The following is a 10662-nucleotide window of genomic DNA, read 5'->3' as shown; positions in this document are numbered from 1 at the left end:
CAACCAAAACAAAATTCCCAAAATTAAATCTCTTTCATTTTTCAAGTTATATTACTCAACCATTAGAGCTCCAAAACTTTGAGTTAGTAAAATACTCTAAACTTCTCCCTTAAACTCAGTCCAAGAGTAATTAAAAGAGTAACATTTTTAACTCTAAACATATTAATTTCACACTTTAACTCTTTGCTCAAACTCTTTAACTTAATTAAAATTTGAACTTTTTCACAACTTTAACAACTCTAAATTTTCTTATAAAATTTCAACTTTAGTTCAAACTCGTTTATCTGAAAATAACACATTACATAACTCAAACACAACAAAAATCAATTTCTTATTTCTAACCATTACTAACAACATCAATAACAATAACAACACAACAACAACAACACAACAACTAAGGGTCCTCTAAAAAATTTCTTCTCAAGCCACCAACATTTGGAACACACAATCGAGACTTCAACCTCAGCACACCATCAGAGTCAACCGAAAAGTCTAAAATTTTACCATTATGAACATTATTTAGGATATTCACCAAGTATGAGTCTTGACTTTAAGCTTCCTTGATATCATCAATTATCGTTGGACGAATTTGTATGTGAGCTAAAAATAACCTTGAATAACCAAGTTCAAATTGATGTCCACTTTCAACAACTTCTTGAAATTCTTTAACTATTGGCCTATTTACTTCTGCAATATGAGCGAGACTGCCCATGGATTTCATACTCAAAGCATTTGCAACAACACTTTCCTTCCTTGGGTGGTATGAGATTGTGCAATCATAATCTTTCAAAAGTTCCATCCACCTTTTTTGTTTTAAATTTAAATCTCACTGTTGAAAGATATACTTAAGACTTTTATGAATGGTATAAATCTTGCAAGTTTCACCATATAGATAGTGTCTCCAAATCTTAACAACAAAAATCACTACAGCCATTTCCAAATCATGTGTGGGATAGTTCACCTCATGCCTCTTGAGTTGTCTAGATGCATAGGCAATAACCTTACCTTTTTGCATAGGTATGCAACCGAGACAAACTCTAAAAGCATCACAATAAACTGCATAACTTTCATCACCTAGAGGTAATGCCAAAATAGGTGCTGACGTCAAGTACTCCTTCAATTTTTTGAAAGCTTTCCTCACATGCGTCAGTCCATCGGAACTCAACTTTCTTCTAGGTCAACCTAGTCAACGAAGATGCAATCTTTGAGAAATCCTTCACAAAACGTCGATAATAACCAGCTAAACCAAGAAAACTCCGAATCTCCTTTACTGTGGTAGGTTTGGGCCAATTCTGCACTGTTTCCACCTTACTTGGATCAACACTTATTCCATTCTTAGACACAACATGACCTAAAAATGCTACACTATCTAGCAAAAACTAACATTTAGAGAATTTGACATATAATTATTTATCTCTTAAGGTTTGCAAAACCAACCTCAATTGTCGCTCGTGTTCTTCTTTACTCTTGGAATAAACAAGGATATCATCAATGAACCCAATCACGAATTGATCCAAGAATGGTTTAAAAACGCGATTCATCAAATCCATGAAAGCTGTTGGGGACTTAGTAAGCCCAAATGACATAACCAAAAACTCATAATGTCCATAACGCGTGCGAAAAGCTGTCTTTGTTATATCATCCCTCTTAATCTTCAACTGGTGATACCCCGACCCCAAATCAATCTTAGAAAAACATTGACCTCCTTGAAGTTGGTCAAACAACTCATCAATGTGTGGTAAAGGGTATTTATTCTCTATAGTTACTTTGTTAACTGTCTATAGTCTAAACACAACCTCATGGATCCATATTTCTTCTTTACAAATAATATCGGTGCTCCCCAAGGAGAAGAACTTGGGCGAATAAAACCCTTATCAAGAAGATCTTGAAGTTGCTCTTTTAACTCCTTAAGTTCAGCTGGGGTCATACGATAAGGAGATATAGATATGTGATGAGTGTTAGGAACCAAGTCTATAGAGAACTCAATCTCCCTATCAGGTGGCAACAAAGGAAGTTCTTCAAGAAAAACATCTGAAAATTCACATGCTATTGGAATTTTTTCCAATCTCTCCTCAACCACTTATGTATCCCTTACCAAGGCTAAGTACGCTTGACAACCTCTTCTCTTTAACTTGTTAGCTCTCAAGGCTAAGATTTGGTTATGTGGTACCGAACAACGTTCTCCTTGAAACGAGAAGACTGATTGTCCCGGTATCTCAAATTTCACCTCTTTATTATGACAATCCAAAGTGGCATGATGCAAATCCAACCAATCCATATCCAAAATCACATCAAAATCTACTAAGTCAATAACTACTAAATCTACTGGCAACACCTTACCCTCAATAGCTATATCACAAGAACGATACACTGACTTAGCAAGCAAATTTTCTCCAACAAGTGTAGCCACAATTAAAGCTTCTTCTAGAAAAGATGAATATTTACGAAGTCGAATAGCAAACCTCGAGGATACAAAAGAATATGTAGCTCCAGGATCAAACAAAACATGACCATCTTTGGAACAAATAGAAAGTATACCTATAACTAGTGCATTGGATGTCTGAGCATCCTGACGAGCCAAAGCAAACACTCGAGCCTGACCTCTTCCTGTTGGTATATGACCTCTACCACCAAATCCTCTACCTCCTTGCTGAGATGTTCTTGAACCTCTGACATAAGAATTTCCACTTTGTCACACAAATGCAGAATGAGCCTAAAAAGATGTTAAAGTTGTTGGTGTTGATGCATAACTAGAGGATGGATATGTCGTGTCTACAGGAAAATCCCTCCGGATGTGACCTACTTGGCCACATTGGTAGCACACTTTTACCATTACCATATCTAGAACAATTTCCAAAGTGAAACCTACCACAAATAGAGCATCATGTAGTTGAAACACCAGAATGTCTCTGAGGGAAATTGGATTGTGATGCTTCTCCAGAATTTGATCTACGACTCTGCATTGTCCTAGAAGACTTCCCGCTATGACCACCTCTTTGAGACATCAATCTTTGTTTCCCCTGATAACCAACCATAGATCCACCACTGCGAGTTGGATACTTACTGTAAGAACCTTCAACCTTTTGTATCATCCGTGAATCTTGTCTATTACCTCTTTTTTCCTTCTGTCGTTGCTCAATCTGAAGTGCCAAACTCTAAACCTCAGCAAAAGTATAAAAATTTAACCCAACCACATATCTCAATAAGTAATCCTTCAATCCTCTGATGAACCTCTGAACATGTATCTCCTCAGTGATAGGGTAAGGAGCGTGTCTAGAGAGCTGTGTAAAACAAGCACTATACTCTGAAACTGTCATATCTTTCGTTTGCTTCAATCGTTCAAACTCATGAGTTAATCCATCTCTAACACTTTCCAGAAGAAAACGATCCATGAACAACTAAGAGAACTCTTTCCATGCTAGCAGAGGTGACCCCACTTGTCTACCACGTGACATTATATCAAACCAATCATGTGCCACACCTATTAGCTGAAATGAAGTCAATTCTACTAATCTTACTTCAGAACAACCCAATGCTCTCCAAAGCCACTCTATTATATCAATGAATAGTTGTGGGTCCTCAGTCGCACTAGGCCCAGAAAAATTAGGGGGTTTAAGCTTCATGAAGTCTGGTAAAGTAACCTCAATACCCTTCGTTGCAGCAGCCGTCTGATGCTCAACTTATCTAACCTCTTGTTGACCCTTGGGATTTTCATGTCTTTGATCATCCTTCTATTGTTGTCCGACGACAACCCCAACAAGTTGTTGCACAACCTGTTGTAATCCCTGCAGACCAGTGGAAAACTCTTCCATGGATGGATTTACCCGCCTCCTCTTAGGTACCTCAACATCGACATCCAAGCCACGCCCGCAAACATTAGCTCTACGCCTATTTCAAACACGAACTGGAACACGTTGACGAGCGCCTTGGGATTGGGAAATTGACTCATCATCAATTTCCCTTCTAGTAGGATTCCTACTCTTGGATGGCATTTACACCTAATCAAAGGACGTTGATCAAATATTGAACAAGATGACAAGACAATGTCGAAAGATAGTGATGATGAATTTAAACACTGACTCAAACAACAAATGAAACTCTCAGAGTGCTAATAGCCCTTGCAAGTAAGTTGTGCCCGGGTACACAATTTACTGACAATAATCTATTATCACCCTATGTTTGTAGCTAGTTTTAGACATACGACCGAGCTCTGATACCAACTTTGTCACAACCCAAAAACTAAATGTTGTGATCGGCGCATTAGCTATACTCCTAGTCTGGCAAGCCTATCAACTAACTTAACAATGAAACAACTAAATCGTTCTCAATAACCATTTCAAAAAATATATATAATTTTTCTCGAAATTTCGACAAAGTATCATTTGTAACTTCAACATTCCCAAATTTATAAGATCCCTGTTTATAGTATTAACTCAGTCAATTCATATTTCAAAGAGCATAATCTAATTGTTTAATACATTTCCCAAAAAGACTTTCTAGATTCAAAATAGTTGCAAATTACATCAGACTTTACAAAAAAAATGGTCCTCGATCAAATAGGCCTACCAAAAATAACTATGGTCGAGATTTGAATTTACTAATAACTTGCTACTTAGGTGCCTGTGAATTTGAAAAAAAAATAAACAACATGAAGGGGTAAGTCAAAAATGCTTAGTGAGGAGACCACAATCACCATCAACTAGAAGGGAAACACAAAAAGGTACGACTAATTATTTTACAATCTTGTGGGAATTATGTTAAACAATGCTATCTCAAATATGGATAATTTTCAAGTAAAATGTACACGTATAAAATCATTTAAAACTTATAATTTAGTCGTTCAGATATAAATATTTAAAATCATCATAGAATATCAAGCAAGTAAAAATACAAATTCTTGAGATCCAAGAGGCGACTTCATCTCAGTGATAGCCCTTTCCTCCTAAGGGTGGCATTTCCCTTATGGGTGACTCCATCTAAATTAAACTTCTAATTATGATTCTAAAAAGTTGTTTTGTTGTTTAACATGTATTTATGAGTGTATTAATTAAAGATATATATTAAACATGTCAACACAAGATCATGTTGGAAGAAGCAAGATCATTCTCATAATCGAAGAACATTATGGTTAATAAAAACATAATTTTGGAAAAATGAAGATTGTTCTTCACAGCCTTCAGTTTTATGAAAACAAGAACGTTTATGCTCGTAAAAGGGAAATAAGACAAGATTGATTTTTATTTGCTAATAAACTTTAACATGTATTTATGAGTGTATTAATTAAAGATAATTATTAAACATATCAACACAAGATCATGTTGGAAGAAGCAAGATCATTCTCATAATCGAAGAACATTATGGTTAATAAAAGCATAATTTTGGAAAAATGAAGATTGTTCTTCACAGCCTTCAGTTTTATCAAACCAAGAACGTTTATGCTCGTAAAAGGGAAATAAGACAAGATTGATTTTTATTTGCTAATAAAGCATTCCAAAAAGAAAGATCATATTAGAAAGATCCATTCCAAAAAGATTAGCAAAGGCAAAAGCTATGCATCATGATCAAATAAGCAAAGATCAATCCCCAGATTGATAAAGCAACAAGTACAACCATGACAAACTTGATAAGACACATCAATTGCACCTCTGAGAAGTCTGCACACGAAACATAGAAAAGCCTTACATCTAGTAGCTGCCAAATGTTCTCAAGTTCAACGCTTCTCAAAATTTAGAAGCGAAGATCGTTCTGGTTTTTAAAGCAAAAACATTTATGCTTTAAACAACACTTATCCACTAAAGCTACAATTGGACAACTAGATTTTCAATGGCTAGATGAGCTGTCATCAGCTTTCATGAAGCCTATAAAAGGAACCTTAATGTCAAGGATGACGCAAGAGTTTCAAGTGCAACCAATCTATCACATATACAATCATACATGAAAATACTAAAGTTCTTCAATCAAAGAAAAAGCTCCAGTTTCGTTTCACTATATTTAAGGATCTATCTTGCCGAGTATTTATCTAAGAATCCACACTCAAACAAGGGTTGAGTATATTCAGAACCATCAACCTTTTTAAATCATCTCATTTGTAACTCAAGACTATGTGTTGAAAATAGTTTGAGTGAATTGTAAAAAAATCTTTTTATGGTTAAAAGGTGATCAGTAAAAAAACCCTTTCTAAGGTTGAAAGGTAACTGCAGGAAACCCTTTATGTGTGATTTTATTTTCCTTATCTCTATTTATTTATGATTAACTAACCATCGATCACGTTGGAAAATTAATTTTGTGATTTCACTAACCAAGAACGTTTTGCTTTTGTTGTGTTTTAAAAATCAAAAGTGATTTGAGTTAACTAAATTTAAATCAAGCATAAATTAATTAAAAAGGGACAATTACAATTCAAACTCCACTTTCTTGTAATTGACATTGTCATTTCACAAATCATATAACCAATATAAAAATCAATTAATTGGTTTGGATTATAAAACCATTTTCAAAAGCCGGTTTGAGAAACACACGACAGGTTTTAATCCAATTAATTGGTTTTGTTTGAAGTTGAATTTATTTTATTATTTAAAAAAAACTATATTTCTTTTCTTTTTTTAATTCGAAAATAACTTTTTTTTATTTTATTTTCAAAAAGCATTTTTTATTTTAAAAAAATGATTTTCTATAAATTTTTAAAATAAATAAATTTTTAAAAATAAAAGTAATTTAAATATAATGATTTATTTATTATTGGTTTAATAATATGGTTGTGGATGAAATATGGTGCCCACCAGAGTTCTGACAAATGGAGTAGTGATCAACGATGGATCTCCAATGACAAACACGGTGGTCTGAGATGGAGTTGTTGCAACTTCTTGGAATTCGACGATAATCTCTAGTAGTCGACGGCATAATCAATGATTAGTAACTTCTAACCACTATTATTAGTAAATTAATAATAGGTAAATTATAATATTAAAATTTTTATTTATAACTTAAAATTAATTAATTTTTATATAAATAACAAAAATAGTATATTAAAATATTAAAAAAATTGAATTTGTTATAAAATAAATATTTACTATATTATGGATATTAGTTAGTATCCGGTTCTTAAATGTTGTATAATCAAAACGACTCATAAAAATAAAAATAAAATGAAATTGGTTTGTAATTAACTTCAAGCAATAAATGAAGGAAAGAGAAAAAGTTCACATGTGAAGCTTTATCAAGGCATTGAAGAAAGGAGAACGAAAATGACTTCACATAAACTTCAAACATTAAAGAAAGGAAAGAGAAAAGGACAACACGTGTCCCCAAGTACCCAGAAAATCAGTTACCTCGTACTTGAACATGGATTGCATCCATCCAAGGAGCTGAATGGCATTTTCGTAATTATGAAGAAAAACCATGGCATTTCTAAAATGGATTTTCCAACGGTCATAAAAAGCTTGGCATATGAAATGAACATAACAAGACCTCTATAAATTGTAGCAAGTTGATCTTCATCAAGACACAACACATTGCATTAAAAAGATCAAAGATCTTAAAGCTTTTAAGAAGCAACATCCATTCTATCTTCATACTTTCTACAAATCCTACATTAGATCTTTGTTAATCTTTTGAGAAAGTATTTAGAATCAATCACTCTCATATCACATTGTAATTTCCACGTGAGATACACTTGGAAATATTTGAAATCTGATTGTAAGCTTGGTGAAGCTTAAGAATACACAAGTTGTAATCATCCTCTGTCTGAGGTTGATCTGTTTGAACATTAGTGAAATCTCACAAGGGTGTGAGGACTAGAAGTAGCCATCTTTGGGTGAACCAGTATAAAAACAGTGTGTGTCAGTCTCATATTTCTCTTTCACTCTTTAGCTTAGTTCAAATCTAAAGGTTTTGAAAAACCCATCCTCGGGCTTGCCATCCTCTGCAAGAGGATAGTTTTTAAAACACTTGAAAATTATTTTTAACAGCAAAATCCCTATTCAACTGATATTTAGCTACATCACGTTTGAATACATTTTTTCTAAAAAACCAAACAAAAATTTATTCCTACAAAAAGTATATTAGTATAATTTATTCCACTGTTAAGTTACAAAAAAAAAAAACATTTAGCAATAATTTATTTCATTAAATATAACTTTTTTAACTGGAAAAGGCAAACGATTTTATGCATGGTCCAAGGAAATTTGAGAAAAAAAAGTATTTAGTATACAAATTACTCAGAAGGTATCCGTTCATTATTTACATTCAAAATAACTCATAATCCAAATAACTAAAGTTTGTTCATCTCATTAGTATCTTAAACAAACTCATGGATCGTCATGGTCACATAAAAAGAAAGAAAATTTGACTTCAATTACGTGTAACATACTAATAGAAAAAACATGAATGTTAAATATAAAAGAAATGACACTTCAATCATTATCAAAATTAACTTAACAAAATGATTCATATCAATTCAAATGATTCATAAAGAAAGCAAAATTAGTACAAGAGTACTCAAACCAAAAAACAAGAAAGAAGACCAAACAATGAGCATAAAACAATAAAGCAGAGAATATTTGAAATCAAAATCAAATACTTAGTCTAAGGAGGAACGATTTGATGCACACGAAAGCATTTTAGAAAGGTCTTTACAAAATTCTAAACCGTACCGACGAAAATTGATTTCCAAAAGTTTCAACTTCTTCCACCTTTCATCAAACTCAACTTTCTTTGTTTTGTCTAGTAAATTCCTTCCTCTCATGAATATTTTGTTCAAATCAAAGTCCTCTAATTTTTTTTCTTCTGTTATCTAAACTTTCTTAGAGAGATTAAATAATTGTACGCCCTGTTGACGACGAAAAATTAGAAATCTTCTTTTCACATTCTTAACAAACTTAATCTTCCAATTGCGAGTCTTCTCTTTAAGTTGACGCTTACTAGATTTGAAACTAAGTTTATCCTTAAAATAGTTGTAAGCATCATCCTTTGCATCAGAATTTATATCGTTACTTGCGAGGTATTGGAGAATCTTAACTTCGTCATCCTCACTAAACAATCTTTGAAATAACTTTGTTGCATTTGCTGTCGAAGATGAAGAACCTTGGTCCGAAGATTTACTTTCTTTTTCCATTGAGACATATAGTGTGGTCTGTAATCTGTTGGTAGAATATAAGAACTGTGATTGAGTAGTAAGTACTATATATAATAAAAAGGACTGAACATTTTGTTTCTTGCGGACATTGGTAACACAGTGAGCATGTCGTATGAAGGGTAATACATCGAATTATTTTTCAGTTTCCTTTTATCTGTTTCTGAACTCAACATGATATATTTGTTTCTTGTTATTTGTAGAGTGATCTTACATATATTGAATTGTGCTGATATAGTAAATGCTCACATTATCTCTGGTCCTAGAATTGTGGATGGACTGAAGTTGAAGATCTATCGAATTTTGATCATAACATTATTTCAAATTCGACGTTAATCATATAAAATAGTTTTTAGTATAACATGTCGAATGAACAACGTTTAGGGTTTGCCTCACAGAAAAGGTTTGTTGCTGCTTGCTGAAATGAGTTCAGCTGGTAACTTTACCAAGGGGGACTACACTGCTGCTGTTGCAAAATTGTCGAGGATCATTCTAACTTTGTTATCGACTTCATCTCAGTCAACCCAGCAATGTGGCCTTTGGCACCGATAAATCCTTGTTTCATTCATGCAACTCGTGGAGTTCAAATGTCGATCAGTGGTGATGGTTTAGGGCAACAATATAATACTCCATATTCTGTAACTTTCTTTGAGTTATTTGATTAGATTAACCATATGATTTTCCAATCACCGACTCTTTCTAAAGTCTATATGCTCTCTGGGTGAAGAATCATAAATGATTTTATATGTTTTGGTCAAGAGGTGTTTGAGAGTTGCAGCGATGAAACTCTTGACCTTGGATCCAAATTCTCTATTGTAGAAAAGATACACATTTACTCGCATTAATTGATGTTGTCCATTGATTTGAGATGGGTGAGTCCATAACTTGGTTGTGGTAGAGATGTAATTCACCACCCACCCCTTTAATATATTCAGTATTGAAAAAGCCTTATGTTGTATTTCTGTTCTTTTGTGCTGTTTTGCACACTCTTGTACTATTCTTGACAATTCACTAAATGTTTTTTTCTTCTAGGTTATCCATGATAGGGGTAGTGACATTATTACAGTGGGACGAGGCATCCTCAAGGCGGTGAATCAGGCTGCGGCAGCTCGTGAATACCGTCTTCAATGATGGAGTGCATATTTTGACAAGTGCAATTAAGGCCTACATTTCCTAACAAAATGGAAGAGTCCAAGTTCATACTTTTTGAGATGTTTAATTCTGCAGCAGTTTATAAATAGCATAAGTTATTAAGCAGTTTATAAATAGCATAAGCAAGTTCATACTTTTTGAGATGTTTATAAGCAGTTTATAAATAGCATACTTTTTGAGTCCAAGTTCATATTTGTTAAAATTGTTATTTGATACTATGTTATTATTTTGTAGTTTCAGAACACATGATACTTTGTTAAGTTGTTAATTAATACTATGGTGCATTTGTTCATCTCATTAGTATCTTAAACAAGCTCAAGCATTATTTTATTAAATATATATATATATATATATATATATATATATATATATATATATAT

At 33.1% G+C, this 10662-nt stretch overlaps 1 protein-coding gene and 1 pseudogene across 1 annotated transcript; one reads left to right on the top strand and one right to left on the bottom strand.

Annotated features, from left to right (window-relative positions):
- Positions 1-550: 550 nt before the first annotated feature.
- On the bottom strand, positions 551-3392 carry LOC101509514 (uncharacterized). The gene is made up of 9 exons (XM_004516809.1): positions 3192-3392; positions 2954-3140; positions 2752-2865; positions 2119-2667; positions 1870-2016; positions 1466-1756; positions 1183-1369; positions 846-1037; positions 551-803 (listed from the first exon to the last, which is right to left on the bottom strand). The coding sequence occupies exons 1-9, from the start codon at positions 3390-3392 to the stop codon at positions 551-553; spliced, it is 2121 nt and encodes a 706-aa protein (XP_004516866.1).
- Positions 3393-3810: 418 nt separating this feature from the next.
- LOC101509835 (uridine 5'-monophosphate synthase-like) lies at positions 3811-10566 on the top strand (annotated as a pseudogene).
- The last annotated feature ends 96 nt before the right edge of the window (positions 10567-10662 follow it).

Source organism: Cicer arietinum, chromosome 1 (genome assembly GCF_000331145.2).
Source record: "Cicer arietinum cultivar CDC Frontier isolate Library 1 chromosome 1, Cicar.CDCFrontier_v2.0, whole genome shotgun sequence".
In the NCBI taxonomy this organism is placed as follows: domain Eukaryota; kingdom Viridiplantae; phylum Streptophyta; class Magnoliopsida; order Fabales; family Fabaceae; genus Cicer; species Cicer arietinum.
The sequence above is the reverse complement of the archived record's forward strand: the minus strand, read 5'-3'. Positions and strand labels throughout refer to the sequence as shown.

What these genes read in the sequence shown, in the direction of transcription:
- LOC101509514 (XM_004516809.1), bottom strand. Translation starts at nt 3,392, where the DNA reads ATGGATCGTTTTCTTCTGGAAAGTGTTAGAGATGGATTAACTCATGAG. An exon ending in CACGACATATCCATCCTCTA is followed by an intron (nt 2,668 to 2,751) that starts GTTATGCATCAA and finishes CTTATGTCAGAG; the next exon opens with GTTCAAGAACATCTCAGCAA. An exon ending in TCAAGATCTTCTTGATAAGG is followed by an intron (nt 1,757 to 1,869) that starts GTTTTATTCGCC and finishes AAGTAACTATAG; the next exon opens with AGAATAAATACCCTTTACCA.